This window comes from Phyllostomus discolor, chromosome 2 (assembly GCF_004126475.2).
Source record: "Phyllostomus discolor isolate MPI-MPIP mPhyDis1 chromosome 2, mPhyDis1.pri.v3, whole genome shotgun sequence".
Classification (NCBI taxonomy): domain Eukaryota; kingdom Metazoa; phylum Chordata; class Mammalia; order Chiroptera; family Phyllostomidae; genus Phyllostomus; species Phyllostomus discolor.
In genome coordinates this window covers 200582427-200603527 of record NC_040904.2, presented here as the reverse complement: position 1 = coordinate 200603527, position 21101 = coordinate 200582427, and the positions used below count along the sequence as shown (strand labels likewise).

The window sequence follows — 21101 nt, the reverse complement described above, 5'->3', positions numbered from 1 at the left end:
GTCACTTGATATATGTTGTCTATCTTTCTTTCCTCTTCCTCCCCCTCTTCTTGTTTTCTTTCCCCTCCTTCTTCGCTACCCTTATCATCATCTCACTCTCCTTAATCATTTTTATTATTATCCTTATTTTGCAGATGAGGAGTCTGAAGCCCAGAGATGCTAAGGAACAACTAGGGAAAGAATCAGCTGGGTTGGAATCTAGGTTGGCTGCCTTCAGAATTCTACTTTTCTGGTGATTTTCACAACATATTACAGAAGGCTTTTTAAAATTTTTTTAAGATTTTATTTATTTTTTCATTTATTTTTAGAGGGGGAAGGGATGGAGAAAGAGAGAGAGAAACATCTATGTGCGGTTGCTGGGGGTCATGGCCTGCAACCAAGGCATGTGCCCTGACTGGGAATTGAACCTGCGACACTTTGGTTCACAGCCCGTGCTCAATCCACTGAGCTACACCAGCCAGGGCACAAAAGGCTTTTAATGCAGTGAAACAGCTTAAACACCACCTTTTGCAACATGCTTTTAGATCATCTGACCTGCAGAGAACATTAGGATTATTATTAAATTATGTGAGATCATATCTCTAAGTCAAAAAAAGATTTTAGTGAGTTCGTGAGTCAGGGCACCTGAGTCCTGACCCACAATCAAAAGAACTATTGAAAACTCTCTGTATCTATTCTATACACTAGAATAGTTTAAATAATTCTGGAATCTTTCCTAAAACTTTAGAACTAAGTCCAACCCTGGTTCACTATCTCCTATAGAAAATGTTCAAAAGGACAACAGGTCACCCATTTACTCAAAAAATGACTTTTAAGAATTCTACCATCCTCTCAGCAAGAAGAATGTGACTGACATTGACCTATTTGAAAATGCAGCCATTTGAAAGTCCCAGTCAGATGCAGATGGGTTTTGTTAGTTGAGGTTTGAAGTCTGAATGGAAATTCATTCTGACATTAGCATATTTCCATATGCCCCACAGATAACTGAGGGGAAAGAAAGCCCAAGATACAATCGAGCGCTGAGCAAATGGTAGTCATTGTCACTGTGCATTATGCTTGTTTGCTGCAGTTATTTTTAAAAAGATCAAAATTTCTTGATGCCATATACGTCTACAACGAATAAAATACCCAGAAAAATTAAAGCAGTTCGAACAGAAACAGATATAGAGACCAATGAAATCAGGAAGTTTAACCATGATCTTTGTTTTATTTTTAAGTTTTAAAAAATTCTCGTGTGTGTGTGCGTGTGTGTGGTGTGTGTATTTAAGTATCACGGGACTGACACATCTGCAGTGAAGTCCTAAAGCAAGAGAACTGCCGGGTCTTCACATGTAAAAACCTAGCTTAATCCTCAAACTGACCCTGTGAAATAGACAGTATCCCTTGACAGGACAAAGTCAGCCCCATTTGCTATTGTGGCACCATTTGCCTACCAGGCCCACAATCCTGTTAAATATGGCTGCCATTTTACTCTTCTGAGCTATCTCCCCAAGACTGGAAATTTCTGGAAGCAAGAACAGAACTAACAGTTCTCTATAGCCACAGGCAGAGGATAACATTGGAACAAACTCGCCCAGGGCCACACAACAGCAACCTCCCACCCTTTTTTATCCAATTACAATCCAATAAAAGCTCAAAGCCCCCACCCCTCAGTGCTGGTGTATCTCTCCACACCATGCCCCTCTCCTTTCTTGGAGGGTGAATAAAACTTTACTCTCTACACTCTCATCTTTGTGAATTCTTTCACGGTCCATGTCACCAACCCCCCTAACATCCCTGTTTTGCAGCTTGTAGGCTTAGAGAAGTTAAAACTTTTGTAAACTAAGGATTGGCTAGTTGGACATCCACTGTATCTCCTATTCTGGGATGCGCCCTCTACTTTAAAGGCAGGAGAGTTGAACCCACTCTTTCCCAGACTTTCTTGTAGCTAACATGTGGATATGATTTAAGCTCTGCCAAACAGGTGCCCTTGCGAGACATCTGGAAATTGTAAGTGAAGCAAAAGATGTGATTCTGCTGCCTCCGTTGTCTCTGCTGGCAAGCAGGACCATGAAGTTTTGCTGTGTCCGCATCTCAGTTTCCAGCCGCTAGCTCTGAAGGTGTGAGAGGCAAGACGGGGCATTCATCATCTGTATGGACAAATTTAGCAGGCAATGCATGGCTCTGGATCCGGTCATTGTGGTGAAGGCAGCTCCCTGATTCCTAGATGGCAGCTAAGGTGGCCAACAGTTCTTGCGCTAGCTTCCTGATTCTTCATCTTCTTGGATAGCAACTGCCTGGCAGGCCAGCTCTTCAGGGTGGCTCTGAGCACCGTCCTGGAGGCTCAGAATACAGCCTGCTCCACTGCCCTCCCAACTTCTCTGGTATTATTTCCTTTCTACTTGAAATGTGGCTTCTGTTTTGTTTCACTGAACACTGACTGGTATCTTACGTACCTTGCTTAGTCCTTCAGGAAGTACAGAGCCTAGATTCAATGCATGCCTGTCGAACGTCAAAGCCCACCCTCTCTTTGGTGGACAGTCAGGGAATGGAGTTTGTCCTGCACCTCATAAGCGCAGATAGCCAAGTGGTGTGGGGATGGGAACCAAGCTGGCTCAGCTGCCAGGCTGCCTGGCATGGGGTGCTGGTTCTTTCACTCGTCCGTTGCCCCGTTCAGTGCGCCTCTTCCCTACTCACTAAGCCAGGGCAACTTTCACTTGTTTTCTCAAGAGAACATATGCAAAGCACAAAGGAGTCGATTATTGCCTTTCAGTCACCAAAGCCTAAGCTTCAAGATCCCAGACACTACATTACATTTCCCCGGTTGGGAGAGGCAGACACTCAGAGAGGAAATGAACGAGCTCAAACGTGTTAAGTACCTGCCAAGGCCCTGAGTAGCTTTGTTCCTCTCAGCCCCCATCTGCAGGCTGAGTCCTGGGAGGGATGCAATGAAAGATTACAGGGACTCCATGTCATTTGGGAATCCTGGGGCACAGGGAGTCTTGTGTCTTTTCTTGGGGAGCATCTGTCTGGAGAGGCCCTCGGGGTTCCCTGCACCCAGCATGGCATAGGAGCAGGTGAGATGGCTGTGTGGGCTCTCTGGACAGCCGGGCATTCCAGCACGCCCCTGGGGCAGCCTTAGGAGCGCGTCCACCTGAGCTGCAGGGAAGCAGGAGGGCCCAAGAGGAGGGAGGGGTGTGCCCAGGACCCCAGGATGGAGCCTCTAAGACCCTTCCCACCAGTGACTGAAAGACAAGCCCTCAAGGAAGCCACACTGTGTTTACAGCCCTGAGAACCAGAGCTTCCCCTCACCGACCAGTGCCCAATCCCTCCACGAGGCTACAAAATCCAGGAGCTTAGGCAAAACCCCAGAAAAATGACTTTTTGTGGGGATGGAGATGGTGAGTACCATACTCCTCAATTAAAGGAAATAAAGTTGTCACCAGGGCTTGAATTAAACCCAAAACCCAAGTATGCAAAGTGTGTGGTTACATCTGTTGCACCCAGGTCCTGAGGGTAGTGCAGCTTCCAGTTCATCTGACACTGGCCCTCGAGAGTGTCTGGTCTAAAAGAGGGGTCACCAGACTACAGCAAGGTCCATGGGCCAAATGCAGCCCCTTGCCTGTGTCTTTTTTTTTTTTTTAATTTTCCTACCTATTTTGGGGGAGCTAAGTAAAGCCACAGCCACGCCTCTTCTTTGCATGGCTGTGTTTGTCAAGTTGCACAATTGCAACGGAGACCGCTATGGTGCAGAGCCTAAAACATTTACTCCCCGTCTCTTTACAGAAACAAATTGCCAACCCCTGGCGCAGAGCATGGGTCCTGCATGGCTCCATGTCATGTCCTCCCTGGTGCTCGGGTCCTTCTGCTGCCACCAGGGGGGCAAAGTCTCAAATCGAAATCAATGAGAAAGGTCTGCTCTTAAAAATGTATCTACTTTCAGTTCCAACTTTTCCTTCCTGGACTACCCTGACCACTGATTCTCTTTTGACCACTTTTCGGTCCCCTGCCTTGTCTCCTGTGACCCTGCACTTCCCTGGAGCCTCCTGTTTCTGACTCCTATTCTCTGTACCCTTTGTGGGCTTCTCCCCTTTGCCTGCCTTTAACGTCAGTGCTTTTTGTATGTTGGTTGGGTTTGGTGTTTTTTTCTCAGTCCTGAAGTCGGTGTTTCTTAGGATTGTCCTTGGCACACGGGTCTCACTCTAGTCACCCTGCCACACCACCGAATAATTCTCAGGGGGACCAGGTTTCACCGTAGCCTTCACCTGCAAGGAGGGGAGCTGGCCCGGGTTACTGCCTTGAGGGGTTTATGTCCTTGGCTTGGGCACTACCAACACCTTAGCACCTAACTGAGCTCTTGAGTTTCTTCCTTTGGCCGCTGAATCAGTCAATATTGGCCTTGAACAAACAGCTCAAACAGTAGAATGATCACTTAGTGGACAAGCAATAAAAGGCACAGTAACCTAGAGGTTAATAGAGGCTCTGGAGTTAGCTTTATAAGCTATAGATTTGAAGCTCTACCTCTCATTAGCTGAGAAGCCTTGAAGAAGTTGATTAATTTCTTGTACCTCACTTTCTTCATCTATACAATGGGGATAAGGTATGAGAATTTACAAGCTGACAACTGAAGTATAGTAAATATGTCACATAAGCTATTAGTACTGGCCTCCAAATCTCAGCTTCTTTTTGAAATGAAGTGCTTATTCCTCACCATTAAAACAGGCTCTGTAATACCTACTTCCCATAGTTTCTGCAAGGATCTGAGAAAATGTTCATAGCATTGGCTTGTCATTGGCAATGAGATTTGTAGGTTCAAATTTATAAAGGGACTTTTGTTTTGAATCAGATTTTCAGAATAAACTATGCGTGTTCTCTTCTATTTCTCTAAGCAGGAAACATGACTTGGTTAGACTTTGTGTGTTTCCAGTCAACATTTGCATCTATTGAATTTTCTTGCTGATGACTGGACAGCAGCGTCTCCCCCTCCCCCACCTTTGAAAATTTCACAATCACAATACACAACCAAGCTGCCTAGCCTGATAAGTCAACTCAGGTGCCTTTCAGGTATGATTTACATCAGTCGTGGTCAAACTTTAGTGAGGAGGGTTTGTTAAACCACAGATTCTTGGACCCCACCCCCAAAAATTCTGATTCAGTAGGTGTAGGGAAGGGCCCTCAAATTTGCATTTCCCACAGCTTCCCAAGTGATGCTGAACTGATACTTCTGGACCGGGGACCACACTTTGAGTAGCACTGGTCTACACAGTCAGGGTGGGAAGGCTTTCATAATAAGTCAACAACAAATAGAGTAAGTGTTGCCAAAAAAATGATAATGGTCTAAGACCATGTCCTTTGCACATATAAAGTCTGTTTTTTTATATTTTTACTTTATGGATGTCTTTAAAAATTAGTAACAGCATTCTCTGGATCATCTCTAAGACTTGGCCCTCCAAAGTAACAGACACAGCCACTTTTTAAAATTGATTTTTAGAGAGATGAAGGGAAAGAGAGCAAGGAACATTGATTGGCTTTTACTTATTTATGCGTTCATTGGTTGATTCTTATAGGTGCCCTGACTGGGATTGAACCTACAAACTTGGCATATCAGGATAATCCACTGAGCCACCTGGCCAGGGTCCACACACTTTTTGACTAGAGCTACTACAAAACTCTTTTTCTTTTATGTAGGTTGGCAATTGACTTCTCAAACCTACATGTAGAATTTCTTTTTTATTTTAATCCAACTTTCAGGCTGGTCATTTTGAAATTTTCATTTTTTCCTAACCCATTAGCTATTCCTCCTTGCTTTCTTTCCACTCTCCCTCTTTTTCATTTCAGCTTATTTTGTTTCTTTTTTCCAGCTTTATTGAGATATAATTGGCATACCACATTGTGTACATTGAGAGTTACAACATGTTGATTTGTTAAACTTACATGTTGCAAAATGATGACCACCACGGCCTTCACTAACACCTCCATCGGGCCACATCCCCACTGTTTCTTTTCTTTTCTTTTTCTTGTGAGAGCATTTAAGATCTATTCTCTTAGCAACTTTCACCTCTTTTTTTCTAACTGTCACAGAAGCAGCTTTCCATCTCCAAAACTCTGCTTGCTCCAGAAAAAAAAATGCCACCAAATATGGGAATGGGAAGGTAATATTACTTTTATCATTTGGGAGTATGAAAAAAATCAAGTAGATAAAAGAGTTTGAATATATTTTTACAAAGTAGAGTTATATATACTAAGCACCAGTGATGAACGTGGATTTTCACATGTCATTCAAACAACATTCATCCCTTACTTACTATGCAGCAGGCATTGTGTTGGGCACCAAGGGGAGTAGTAGGGATGAAGGCATCACTGGCACCTTCAGAGAATTTGCAAGTTCTCTTTTCACCTACACAAACTTGGCTCTCCACAAAGAGATTAAGGATATTTTGAAGGCCATAAATGAGATATTTTAAATTTTCTTTATAGATGTTTTAATGTTTAAATGTGGGACATACACCACTTTATGTTTTAATAATGTAATGACATCGTATCAAGTTTTTAAGAGGTGACTAATGTTGTTTTTTTACACAATCTGATCATTTGAACTTTCAAAGGTTTGAAATGTCCTTGAGCCATTCTTATGTGACTGTTTATTTGCACTGCAATCATGGCCATCTGGGAACCTGAACTTGGCACACCATTCACAGATCTGCTCAAGGGCAGTTCTTATTCAGATTTCAATGTCATAGACGCTAGCAGAGTACCTAACACAAGGTAGGCATTCCATAAATATTTGTTGAATGAAGAAATACAAAGATAAACAGGTTAACCTACTAGTCCACTCTGTTCTTTCCTCTGAAATTTTATGAACGTATTACCTTGTCCTTCTTGGGACAGTAATCACATAGGATTTTAAATTGAGTTGTTTTTATATTCCATGTGTTATATTTTTCATTCATGCGTTATATTATTCATTCTAAATGGATAGAAATTTCCCTGATCTCCCCACCCTCAAAGCATCTCACATGGGTCTGCTAAGTGAAATACCAGTTGAAATAAGCTATTATTACTTCCTTCTTTCTTAATTTTAAAAGACTTAAGTTCAAGTGTCTCTTTAAAAAAAAAACAAAATCCACAATCATCAATTTCTTAGCTATGTATAAGGTTGTCAATAGGAAAAAAGTTACTTATATCTAAGCAAAATATTCTAGCAAGCTCCTCCCAGAGATCTAAGGCATTGAAACAAAGGTGAGGAGAAAGGAAGAGGTAGGGGAAAGTGGGAAATTGTCTGGGAAAAGGGGAGGATCCAGTCGGAGGGATTTCAACAACCAAGATAGTAAAACCTTCACAAGGAGAACACTGCCAACCAAAAGATGCTTACCTTTGCACCCCTCACAGGTCAGGGCATTGTAATGGTATCCAGATGCTCTGTCTCCACAAACGACACAAAGCTCATCTCCTTTTATTCTCCCCGCTGATGCGCCCATTCGGGCCTTCTTTGTCACAGGAATCTCTCCTATCTCAGTCTCTCCCTGGTAGAGAGCCTCAGCTGGCATTGGCTTGAGTTCATATATTCCAGGAGAGTACCATTCTTCAGGCTGCTGGGGGTAGAAACCCAGGTTGGAATAATAGGATGATGAGGAAATCGGTGGTTGAACTTGGGGAAACTGAATATTGTTGTATTGTGAGTATGACTCCACTTCTAGATTCTGTCCCAGGGGGCCCGCTGCTGGCTCTGTGAGTACACCTGGACAAAGTGACGGGAATGAACATTATCATTCTATACGTCAGAGAGGCAGTTTAGCATGCAGTATGTTTAAGAGTGTGGGCTCTGGGAAGAGACTGAAATGTTTAACTATATAAAAATTAACAACTTTTTTACATCAAAAAGTCTGCAGAAAGAATAAATGACTAAATTATAAGCTCAGAAAAATATCTACAACATCAAGAATGTAACAGTTATAGCATTAATATATAAAGAGTTCTTGCAAACCAATAAGAAAACATTCAACATGGAAAACTGAAAACAAATAGGAACATTTAAAAAACAAAAACAAAAAGACTGTTAAAAAAGCATTCAACATGGAGAATATTTAACATTCTACGGAAAAATGGTGAAAGACATGAATGGTCAGTTTTTAGAAATAAAAACACAAGTGTATTAAAAAGATATAAAAATGTGTACATCCTTGCCAATAATTAAATTTAAATTGAAAGGACAATAGAAAATATCATAATTTTCACCCTTAAACATGTAAAGGTTAAAAAAGTTTGACAACACATGCTCGGGAAAGTAAAGTTCTTGGAGGGCAATTTGTCACCAGCTTTCCGCATTTAAAATTCAAACATTCTTTGAACCCAATGATCCTCAGCTAGAAAACTGCTTTCAGAGATATACTTGCATCTGAATGAAAAAAATGTTTGTGTAAAGTGTTCATTCGCAGCAACATTTGTAAGAACCACTGAAACTGAAAGTGATTTAAATATCCATCAATAGGAGTCTAGTTAAATAAATGATATTATGTCCATACAATGAAATACTATGCAAATGTGAAACAACACGTGTGCTGATTCAGAAAGGTTTCTATAATACGGTGCTTGTTGAAAAAATTAAGCTATAGAATAATGTGCACATTTTCATGAATGGTAAAAAACACTGTGTGCCTATGAGGGAATTCTTCATCCAGGGCAGAGGGAGCTGGGTGCTGGCGGCAGTGGCACGTGAGATTTCTGTGCTGTTCCCTGGGGCAGGAGAATGCACGCGCGTGCGCACACGCACACACACACGAAAGAATGTTGTGCCTGAAATTTGCCCACCTGGGTTCAAATCCCAGCTTTATTTTTATTAGCTACTATCCATGTACATGGACCGTTTACTTAACATCTTTAAGTCCCTGTTTTCTCTTCACACAACAAGATTTAATACCTGCCTCATTAGGCTGATGTAAGGATTCAATGAGGTAATGCATTCAAAATGCAAGTACTTTGCTAAATGTCTAGACACATAAAGTGCTAGATGAACTATAGCTGCCACCAAAATTGTAATAATCATTATTCCCCCTGCCATTATGAAATGAGACCCTTATCTGGAAAACCTCTAGGTCATAGAAAACCATCAGGCTGTGAAAATGCTTCTATTTCCTAGAAACATAAACTGTGGCTCTTTAGAAAATAGCACTGTTTAGACTTCTGGCAAGATGGAGGACTAGGTGGACGCACCGTGCCTCCTCGCACAACCAAGATTAGAACAACAAAGATTTGCAGACAGAATATCACTCAGAACTGACAGAGGATTTATCTGAATGGAAGTCGGACAGCCAAGAAGTTGAAGTGGACCCTTACATCCAGACTGGTAGGAGACGATGAGCCGGGCGGGCGCAGGGCTGGCGCGGGTCGGCGGCGCGCGTAAGTCGGGGGAAATTTGGCGCAAAATCGGCGCGACAGCAATCCGGGGCGCAAGAACGCAGCGGTGACCCCTGAGTATGCAAGCTGCGGCTGGCGGACCCCGTGAGGCGGCGACTGTGGACCAGGGCCGGGCTCGCAGCCCAGGATCCCAGAGAAGGGCCTGAGCCCAGGAGAACGGAACTACCGCCATTGTTCCCTCCCGCTGCCGCCCCTGCCCCCGCCCCCACATATAACGTCACAATCTAGCGACCGGAGTGCCCAGCCCCGTTGAACACCTAAGGCTCCGCCCCCCACCGTAACAAGAGCAACCAGACCGGAAAAAAAAAAAAAAGGAGGAGAGACAGGGAAAGACATAAGATATGTTTCCAACAGAACAGATCAGTCCCCCAGGACTCATCCTTTTGAGGAACTAAGAAATAGCCAATCTATCAGATGCGCAGTTCAAAACACTGGTGATCAGAAAGCTCACGGAATTGGATGATTTTGGGCGCAATTTAGATGAAAGGATGCAGGTTACCATAAAAGAGATGCAGGAAGATACGCACAGGAGAGCCAATAGTGAAAGGAAGGAATCTGAGTCTCAAAACAATACAGTGGACCAGAAGGAAGATAGAATCAACCAAGCAGGAAAGCATGATGAAATAAGAATTCAAAAAATCGAGGAAAAGCTTAAGAGCATCCAGGACACCTTTAAACATTCCAACATCCGAATTATAGGGGTACCAGAATGGGAAGGAGAAAAGCAACAGATTGAGCACGTATTTGAACAAATAATAAAGGAGAACTTCCCCAATCTGGCAAAGGGAACAGTCTTCCAAGAAATCCAAGAAGCTCAGAGAGCCCCAAAGAAGTTGGACCCAAGAAGAAACACACCAAGGCACATCATCATTACATTAGCCAAGGTAAAAACGAAGGAGAGAATCCTAGAAGCAGCAAGAGATAAGGGGACAGTAACCTACAAAGGTGTTCCCATCAGACTGTCAGCTGATTTCTCCAAAGAGACCTTATAGGCAAGAAGGGGCTGGAAAGAAATATTCCAAGTCATGAAAGACAAGGACCTACATCCCAGATTGCTCTATCCAGCAAAGCTCTCATTTAGAATGGAAGGGCCGATAAAGTGCGTCTCAGATAAGGTCAAGTTAAAGGAGTTCATCATCACCAAGCCCTTATTTTATGAAATGCTAAAGGGACTTATCTAAGAAAAGAAGATAAAGAAAAGACATGTATAGTAAAAGGACAGCAAACTCACAATTATTAACAACCACACCTAAAGCAAAACCAAAAGAAACTAAGTAAACAACTAGAACAGGAACAGAACCACAGAAATGGAGGGCACATAGAGGGCTAGCAGCAGGGGCGTGGGAGGAGGAGAGAGGGGGAAAAGGTATAGAGAATAAATAGCATAGAATGCAGGTTGAAAATAGATAGGGGGAGGGCAAGAATAGTACGGGAAATGTAGAAGCTAAAGAACTGATAAGTATGACACATGGACATGAACTAAAGGAGGGGGATGTGGGTGGGAGAGGGGGTACAGGGTGGAGGGGAGAGAAGGGGGGAAATGGGACAACTGTAATAGCATAATCAATAAAATACATTTAAAAAAAGAAAATAGCACTGTTTAAATTATACAAAACACTAGAAAATTTCACAGACATAAATAAGATATAGGAGAGTATCCAAACATGTCTGATTCTTCAAAGCATGATCAGGCAACCCTAAACCAAATTTCCATCTCCACTTCTAAGAACCACGAGACTGAGCAAATTACCTGGAGCACTGATAACCCCAGTTTTTATAGCGGTGGGCTCGGATGAAAATACATAGGTCTAGGGTGGCTAAAGAGTGAAATAATACAAATCCACAGTTCCTCATCTGAAACTTTGGAGTCGCCTGTGTTTCCAAATTTGGAGTTGTTTGATTTTAGAATAGAATACAGTATTATTTCTCCTAACACCAAACAGCGATCCTTTCCACAATGCAATGCATGAACGCTCACAGTAAGAGAAATAAACGAAGGCCGTGAATGCCCTCACATTCATTTAGGTCAGGTTTTGCCACTGAAGAAGTCTGTACCACACTGAAAAAAATGCTTAGTTTTGGGAGTTTTGGGAATTTGGAATTGTCAATTAGGGATTGTGAATCTATGCGTCTATACATGTGGAATGAATGCTCTTCACAATGTTCGCAAGATGGTTGTTACTATTGTTATTATTACTACTATTACTTTTGGAAAACTTTATTATGGAGTCCTTCCTAGTGCCAGGCACTTGTATATTTTCACATGCCTCTCACAAAATCCTATGTGGCAATTAACATTACCCCACTTACAGACAAGTAGCCTGTGGCATAGAGAACTTTGGCGACTATACTCAGGTAGGTACCTGAGTAGCTGAGCTTTGAACTCTGGGAGTCCAACTTCAAAGCCTGTGTGCAGAACTGTCCCTCTCCAGGGTAACTTCAGATGCTTTGCTTTAGAGCATGACAGTAAAGCCTTTCTCTTCCTCTCTCTGAGTTCTTTAGTCTCTTCACTGCTCTGCTTGCAGATAACCTCTCACTAGATCTGTAGGGCTCAGTGTGATCCTACCCTTTCTTTTCCAGCCATTCCGTAAACGTTCCTTGCCGATTCCAGACTCAGGAACTTTCCCGTGTGCTGCTTTCTGAGCCTGGGGCTGCCCGCAATGATACATCCATCCCCTCTGAGGGCTTCGTCTCACTAATAATATTCACTTACTTCTCACTTTTCCTTTAAGTATAGTTTCTCTCGGAAGTTTCCCGAGTCTGAGTCCCTGCGAGTCCTGGCTCTGAACCTAGTTACATGGCACTTAGCTTCCCTGCCTGGGCCAACCTTTGCTCATCTGTACAGACTCTGTGCTGGATAATCTTACTACAATTCTTCTTCCTACCTAACATGTCTGTAAGTGTATGACTAACGGTCCATGGACATTAGAATTCAGAGCTTTTGGACAATGGTAAAGTGGAGTATATGCATATTTAATGTTTGTTAAAAAGAATGCTTTCGGCATTGACCCAGGAAGTGACTGGCAGAGCACCAAGCATACGGTATCTGTGCAGATGTGAACTTCTTCTTTCATGCTCGACTTGTTCATGTGAAACTGGAACATAGAGTCGGAACATCGAACAGGCAAAAAGATTGGTCCAAAGACCACAAAATGGAAGAACAAAAGTATATGGAATTATGGCAGGAAAAAAAAGAAACATATAAAATCCTGATTTATTTAATAATCACAAGACTAAAATTTCTGGAGTGAATAGGATCGCAAAGAATTTAGCATTAAAAACAGTTTCACATGAACTTACAGCCAGATTTTGTCCTCCAAACCATCTTACCCCTAATCTACTCCAAATCTCCACCCCTGAGCCCTGTTTCTCTCCGCCTACCCTTGCGGGAAGGTGAAGCAACTTCCCCGAGGCCAGTTAAGTGACAGAATCTGGATTCTGTGGAATCCAAGGAAACGTGTGCGTTTTTCTCCTCTTATGACAATTCCAAGATCTCTGAGCATCATTTCAACAAAACAAAACTCTTTGTAACCAAGAGGCACCCAACTCATCAGACCCTGGTATCAACAGCATAACAATCTCTGGAACCGTCTCAGCTAAAATGGGAGGCTTTCCCAAAGACATCACTTCCACTACATGAAACAACAACACATGGCAAGAATAGGAGAGTGGCACACAATGCATAACGCCTGTATTCCCAAAGCACACGTATTGAATACTTCAAGTATTTCATTGTCCCTGCTCCACTCTCTACAGAGTGGAGACAATAAATATACAGGCAACTTACAGTAAAGTAACCCCGCGACGGCCAGCGTATTTCAACATGGGACACTAGAACAAATTCCACTGTGAACTGACTGTGAGACCTTGAACCACTGCCAAACATTTCTGTCTTGATTTCTTCCGTAAAATGGGGCTGTTAACAACACCCAACCTTGCTATCTCAGAAGGCAGTTCTGACTGTAAAACAGTCCTTGAGTTTTGACAAGTTGAGTGCCATAAAAAGGCATGTTTGATTCCTGAAGAAACTCGCAAAACTCCGACTCTAATGACAGTTAATTGATAATTAGTAATGGTATCTATTAGTCTGTTTTGATGACATAAATGATAGGGTACCTTTTCACTTATATGCATATATTGAACACTTACCATTTGCCAGATACAGTGCCAGGCTCTGAGGGTAAAGCAATGAATAAGAGAGGTAGACAACAGAGAGAAAAGGCCACTCCTGTGTGTGTATGTGTGTGTGTGTGTGTGTGTGTGTGTGCATGCGTGCGTGCGTGCTGCAAGGGGGGATATCAAAGACTGGGACAAAACCAAGGAAACAAACACAGATGTTTCTGATAGAGCATAAGCAGAGGCAGGTCAAGTTTAGAGTATGCTTTCTGAAAAGGTAAATTTATTTCTACTTGAATAATTTAAAGAGATATACATATAAGTTTGAATTTGTGAGTGGGTTTTTTTTTTTTTGGAATCAGTTTATCAAGCAGTTGGAAAATCTGGATTCCTTATTACAGGAAATTCTACATAAATAAGAGTAGAGAGTTGAGGAAAGAGTTTTTAAAGGGGAACACCTGAACAGATTCGGGGGGGGGGGGGTGTCCGAGACCCCCTGCAGAGGACACGAATTCCAGGCAGAGACACTGCAGCATGTAATAGTTTCTCTAGAGGAGTACCTACCGCCTAAGGGAACTTTCTGAGATGATGAAGTGCTCTCTGCCTATCAACACATTAGCCACTGACCATATGGAATAGTGAGCATTTGAGACATGGCTAGCAATAATGGGGAAATGAATTTTTCATTTAATTTTAAATAATTAAAATTTAAAATGAAGTAGCTACATGTGGCTAACGATATCACAACGGTGCAGCTCTGAGGAGTCCGCAGCCAGAACCACTGCGCACCCGCAGGGAAGAGCAGGGTTCGTGTAAGAGCGATGGCACTTTCTCAGGACCTCACAGCTCTGCAGCCCGATGGCACATCCAGGCTTTACCCAGTTTTCCTTTCTGGCACTGTGCCGCCCACAGTAAACACAGCATCTGCTAAAGTCTCTCATGAATGAGAAAATTGCCTTCTCTGCCTCATTTACTTCCTAATTCATGGATTCTTGACTAGAGGATACAGCTTCATTTGTGGAGTTGTCTGCTTCTCCTGGTGCTGGGGTGTCGGTGGCCACCTCCTCTGGGAGGTCTGTCCGAGCCCCCCTGGGTAGCACTGATCTCTCCTACCCGCTGTACACACCTCTACCGCAGTGCTTAGAAGGGGTTATAACCATTTTTGTTTATTTATAGGCTTATCTTCCACGCTGAACTGGAGGGGAAATGACAAACTAGTTACAAGGAGCCTACCTCATAGACAGCTCTGGATGCCATTCACCTGCAATTTGCTAGATGTATGAACTTGCTAAAGACATTGACCTTCTTTAACCTTCTGTCCTCTACAAAGCTGGACTAATATAGTACCCAAATGAGAGGTTTTAGCGAAGACAGAGGCAGACAAAGAACGTAGACTGCAAAGGGCCTGACGCGGCAATAATGTTCAACACGTTTTTGTTATTGCTGTGGCTGTCTGGGCGCTTTCTGGAGTATTGTATCATCACGTATTCCCTTTTGTAGTCCTGGCACCTTACCCAAAGCCTGACACAGTGTAAATGTTCAATAAATGTTAAATGGAAATAATAGGAAATTTACTTCCCCAGCCTTTCAACTAATTTCCATTTCTAAATAGTCACTTTTTAAAATGTAATCTTTACTATGTTTTTTCCATTACCATTTTATCCCCTTAACCCCCACCCCCCAACAATCACCACACTGCTGTCCACGTTCATCAGTCACTTTTAAACATCACATTTAAACAAACTACTATGCTGCCAAGTCTGTGGTCACAAGATGTTCCACATTGAAATTACTGGAAAAATGGTTAGAGTTCTCTTCTAGCTGGAAATTTAAAAGGTGAGATGCTATTTTGAGAAGAATGTTAACACAGACAAACTATGCTGTCTTCATTCTAACCCTACGTTTTAATTATAATCCATGTTTTGCTTCAGAAAAAATAAAGACCTTAGGCCTAAAGTTGAACTCTTTGCCCATTTGATTTTCCATAGACTATTAGGAGAAACGGGCTGTGACAGTAGTTCAGAAAATAAGTGTTCCTTAATCTCTTTTCATTTTTCTCCCCAGAGCCCACAGTTTGAAATAGACCTTCTGTCTCCACCCCCGTGCGCACTTACACATAAGTCATTGAAACAAAATTCCTACAAAGCAGCACTTCTCTTTGCTCCTCGAGGGGCACACTGAGATTTCCGTTCTACTCTACCTACTCTGTACTTCCATCCTATTCTATTCCAGTGTGTAATGTTGGTGAAAGCCACGAAACAGATTTCATGAACCTCTGGGATCCGAGACTTGCCATTTCTAAAACACTGCGTTAAATAATATACTTTACTATTTCAAAGATTCGTGAGCATTCAGGTTAGAACTGCCTAGTGTTTCCCTTGAAACAATGTTGCTAATTTTACATAATATCTAATGAAGAATTTTAGGAAAAACATCCTTAGGTTTAATGTCAGTGAAATACCTACCTGGAGGCCTATTAAAAATCACCCCGCCCCCACTTCTCCCCCCAGTCTCTTGGTTCTGACCGAGCCATCTTTGATAGAGATCTGTGACCGTCATCTCGACCCCCAGTCTCCCCCTTTTCCTCAGGCCAGTTGCAGGAGCCCGACTGACCGAGAGCAGCTGGGAGCAGTGTCCTACCTTTAGCAGGCTTCATGCCCATCATTTCCATGACAAATCCTGACGGTGTGCAGCTGTGACAAGGACTAATCTGAGCGGGATTTTCTAACTCCTGAAACTGCATTACCATTCTTACCTTATTCCCAGCAACTGAAAATGAGACTCGGGAAGGAGTGACAGGGGCCAGAGGTTGTGTGGCTTACTGATTAACTTCATTACCGAGCAGAATATTTGTAAATGTTTATGAGAAAAGTCCTCGATGCCAAATTGCCTAGTAAGCTGGAAACCAGTCTCTTAGATAAACATTTTGGGGGAACACTTCCCACTTTAAGAAATTTTACAGGGTGTATTTCTGTTCTGTCGCTCTAAAAGTGGATTCAGGGAATCAAGTGCCATGCTCCAGAACTTAAAATTTGTTCCCATCGAAAGGCTATGGAACGGTGTAGCTCGGTAACAACAGGAAGCTTGGAAGCATAATGTGTCACAGCGTGCAGCCACTGGATCTGGGTTTACATCCAGTGTTCGGGTGGAATTGTGCTCCCCCCAAATTAATATGTTGGCGTTCTAACCCCAGTATCCAAGCAGGTGACCTTATATGGAGACAGGGTTTTTATAGAGGTAATCAAGTTAAAATGAGGTCATTGGGTTGGTTCCTAATCCCGTAGGACTGGGGCCCTTATACTGATGGAATTTTGGACCAAGGAAAGACACGTGTGGAGAGAAGACATTGTGAAGAGACACAGAGATGAAAACAGTCACAGGTCAGTGCTCTCCAAGGCTCTCCAAGGCCAGGAGCAGATTTCTCCCTCACAGCCCTCAGAAGGAACCAACCCGGCCAGCACCTGCAGTTTGGACTTCTTGCCACCAGTATGATGAAACAATACATTTCTGTTGTTTAAGCCACCCAGTATGTGGTATTTCATTACAGTAGCTTTTATTTCATCCACACCTGAGGACACACTACTGATTTTAGAGAGAGAGAGAGAGAGAGAGAGAGAGAGAGAGAGAGGAAGGAAGGGAGAGAGGGAGTGAAGCATCGATGTGAAGAGAGAAACCTCAATAGGTTGCCTCTCGTATGCACCCTGACTGGGGACTGAACCCGCAACCTAGACATGTGTCCTGACCGGCAATGGAACCTGTGGCCCTTCAGTTTATGGGATGCTGCCCCAACCAACTGTGGCCAGGGCTGTGGCAGCTTCAACAAACTAATACATTCAGGCTCACTTGGCATTCACTAGCTCTGTGGACCGTGGACAAATTCCTGAACCATTTTCTGCCTCGATTTCCTAATAATCAGATAATCTCACAGAATTATCATGAAAATTAAATAAAATAATGTTTATTAAATTGTCAGTACAATGGGTGGATACCCAACATTATACTGATGCTGTGATTATTCAGCTTTGGATTCATGTTTTAGGGTAGCTTGCATACTGAGTAGGAATCTTTTCTGCAGCATAACCGGTTGATGTCAAGCTTGTGACTGTGGATTATTTCTGGAAGAGGGGGCTTTAGAATAGGACTCAGTAAATCCAGGGTTGGGCAAGCAGATGCACTGTGTAACCTTAGGCCAGTCTCTCAGCTTCTGCGGGCCACATCTGTATACCTCAACAGATGGTAAAACATAGATAATTCCTGCCCTACTTCCCTCATAGACCTTCCGTGAAGATAAAACGACATAATAAATATCAAAGCAGTTTTGAAAGGCAAACATGACCTATATAAATGTAATAATCATCACTAAGATGTTTCTACAGCCTGTACAAGGTTAGTGTGGTTTCACATGCATTCTCTCACCTGGTCCTTATTTGCGCCCTTTGAGGAAGCTGTTATTTATGATGCCCACTCTCTCTGCCCTATTTTACAGACTCCGAAAAGCAACTCAGTGAAGCTCAATGAGCCGTCTAAAGTCACCCAGTTATTAAGGGGATAAAACTTAAACTTTAACTAAGGTCTTCTGACTCAAAACCCTGTGGCTAAAAAACTAAAGCACACTTGTCCTAATTGCCAAGAAGGAAGAGTAATGGCCCATGGGCGTCCTTCAGTTTGAATTGCTCCATCAGCGGTTCCCTTTGGCAAAGCTGCTCTCAATCCTATTTGCTTCTGACCTCCTGCTCCTCTCCTCACAGTTCGAGCTATCCTTGCCTCAAGAGGACTTGAGGTACAAGAGCTACCCACAGGATGTGAATCGGGGCAAACTACCTCTGAATTTTCTGTTGCAAGAATTCTGTGCTCAGTTTTGCACTGCTCAGACAAATGGGTCTGTCTGTTGCCCTCAGACACTTCTATACTGAAAAAAAAAAAAGAAAAGAAAAAATGAGCAGGATAATTTAGCTAATCTAAGAAAACGTCATTGCTGAATGAAACCCACACAAGATGTTCTCATAATTAGACTAATTGGATCTCTTTGTTTCTCTCAGTGATGACCAACTGCCTTGTGTTATTTTTTTTTTCTAAAAATACATTTTTTTATGGGAAGGTGGAAGAGACCATAAGGGGGATGAACAGTGATGAACAGAGACTGGACTCAGGACGGGGAACACACAATGCAATATACAGATGATGTGTTACAGAACTGTGCACCTGAAGCCTGTATAATTTTGTTAACCAGTGTCACCCCAATACATTCAATTAAAAAATAAAAATTCAAGTGAATATCACTATTGGAAGGCACCTGTGTTTTATACCACAACTAGGAATAAAGAAGTACAAAAGGTTAAAAAAGTGGAAATATGGTACATTTCCCCCCTGCAGTTCTCTACTGTCTGAAAGAGTACACGCTAGCCATACAGGGCTGCTTGAATTAATTTAAATGCAATAAATTAGGACCCAGTTCTCAGTTGCACTAGTCACATTTTAAGTGTTCTGAAGCTACATGTGGATAGTGGCTGGGGCATTGGACAAACTAGGTCTGGAACATCTTCATCACCACGAAAGTGTTACCAAAGAGCGCGGTTACAGACGGTGCTTGGGAGCAACGTGAATGACACACCAGCCAGGGCAAGTGGCGGCATCAGCTATGAAGCTATGAAAAAAGGAAACTCTCAGAGTCTATGTGGGCCATGCTCTTCTGAGAACTATCCTCGAGAGGGGACTTGGCCAACACACTTGGAGTGGCACAATCTTCTCGGAAAGCCTTTCTCCACTGAGGTGAACAGGAATACTATCTTAGCCTGGATCCTTAATCATGCAATTCTGACTCTTGCCCTGATCGCATTTTGGTTCCCCACTTACTACCTAGGGACCCTTAAGCGAGTTATCTAACACATTTAAATCTCCACTTTCTCACCAGTAGGTGGGGAACAGTAATGGTATCTACCTCATAGGAGTGTTGCAATATTAGTATTAATGGCAAATAGCTAATAGAGTACTTATGATATGCCAGGCATTCTCCTGAGAACTGTAATAAGTAAGGCAAGTATCTTGAACAAAGTTAATGAATTTGCCTACCACCACATACTAGTCAATGGCAGAGATGGGATCAAACACGGGAAGTCTGCCTGCTTCAAAATCTAAAATGTACTTGACACAATGCCTGACATGTAGAAAGTGCTCAGGAATTGGTAGCTGTTGGCATTATCACAATTCTTTTTATCACTGTAAAGCTGTGAATTTGCAATCTGATTTTATAGTCAACTTCTCTCAGCTCAGTTCTTCTAAGTGCCCCTGAGATTCGCGTCTTAGCCTGTAAAGAGCTGTGCCCTGGATGGCAGCAGCTGCGCCCACCAGCTGGCCAGCTTGTCTATCATTCTCTGCCTCGCTGCATGCCTTTTCCAAGCTACGCATGCCCATTCTTAAAAAGGGATTAATATATTTTATAATAAAAAATGCTTTTAGATATTTCTTTTCTTTCACCCATTTCTTAACTTCAGTCACCAAAAACACCAACATTCCTGGGAGACCAAAAACCAAAGCCATGGTGAATTCACAAAAATCTTGGAGACCGCTTAAATTTGTGGAAGAGATGCGGATAAGAAATATTTAAATTACACTCAAGCAAAACTCCATTTTTTATGGTGTCTTTCCACGTTCTGGAAACTTTCGGCTTTGATTCACCCACCAACCCAGGACCGTGTTCACCGGAGTTAAACTCAGTGAGATGAACAAACGCCTGGACTCAGATGTCAGGAATATTCCACAAAACTGCATCTCAAGACCTTTAATTGCATTTTAAAACATCTGGCTGACTCTGCAACACCGGAAATATTCTTTTAATTTAAGCGAAAAGACAGGCAAGAACCATATTCCAATAAAAATAAAGCCACCCAGAGAAAACAGGCATAAAGGGCTGACAGGAGCATAAAGTGATGAAAAATAGCTAAGGGAAATGGAATCCGAGGGAACAGAATTATATAGGACATGCCTCCTGCCACTGGCGGGGCCTCATCTGGAATGGGGCTTTACAAAGACTGGTAGACACAGTAACAGACTAATATAAAAACACGGATGTCACAGCTGTTGTTAGCCATGCTGCGGTGCCAAAATGAGAACATGTGTTTCTTTCCCGAGAGCACCCTGAAATGTATTTCCACAATGTCAATTTTTGTTGGCTCCTTGAAAAATCTTTGCGCTCAACAGTGTTAAGATAAACAGAACTTCCGCCTTTTAATGAGCAGAGTGGTGTTTATCATTTCAACAATTTAAATAATAACAACTACATATCAAGCCCTGAACTAATGATACTGTTTGATGATGCCTTCAAGTTTCCAGAACACTTTCCCACCCAGCCATTCAGTCCTCCCAAAAAGCTGGGAAGGGGATGTCATTATTTTCCCTGCTTTATAGGGGGAAAAAAACTGAAGTTCAGAGAATCTCAGTCACCTCTGAGACTATTTCTTTCAATTTTATTGCTTGTTGTCACTTACATTCAGTGAGCCTCTCCCAGTGTCACTGAGCCTAGTGAGCCAGGCTCACCGCATTGAGAGCATTTGGTGAGAGCCTGTACCGTCTCCTGCATATTGTGTACTATTATT

General features: G+C 42.6%; 1 protein-coding gene across 4 annotated transcripts in view; it reads right to left on the bottom strand.

Moving 5' to 3' along the window:
* The window catches only part of NR1H4 (nuclear receptor subfamily 1 group H member 4), a 68165-nt gene that overhangs the window by 24798 nt on the left and 22266 nt on the right, over positions 1-21101 (bottom strand). For 2 of the 4 annotated variants that reach the window (XM_028532583.2, XM_028532585.2), the window contains exon 4: positions 7352-7717. In XM_028532583.2, coding sequence (XP_028388384.1) covers positions 7352-7717 — 366 coding nt within the window. Of the gene's footprint in view, positions 1-7351; positions 7718-16149; positions 17109-21101 lie in introns of those variants that run through there. The other 2 variants (XM_028532582.2, XM_028532584.2) reach the window with 2 other exon arrangements.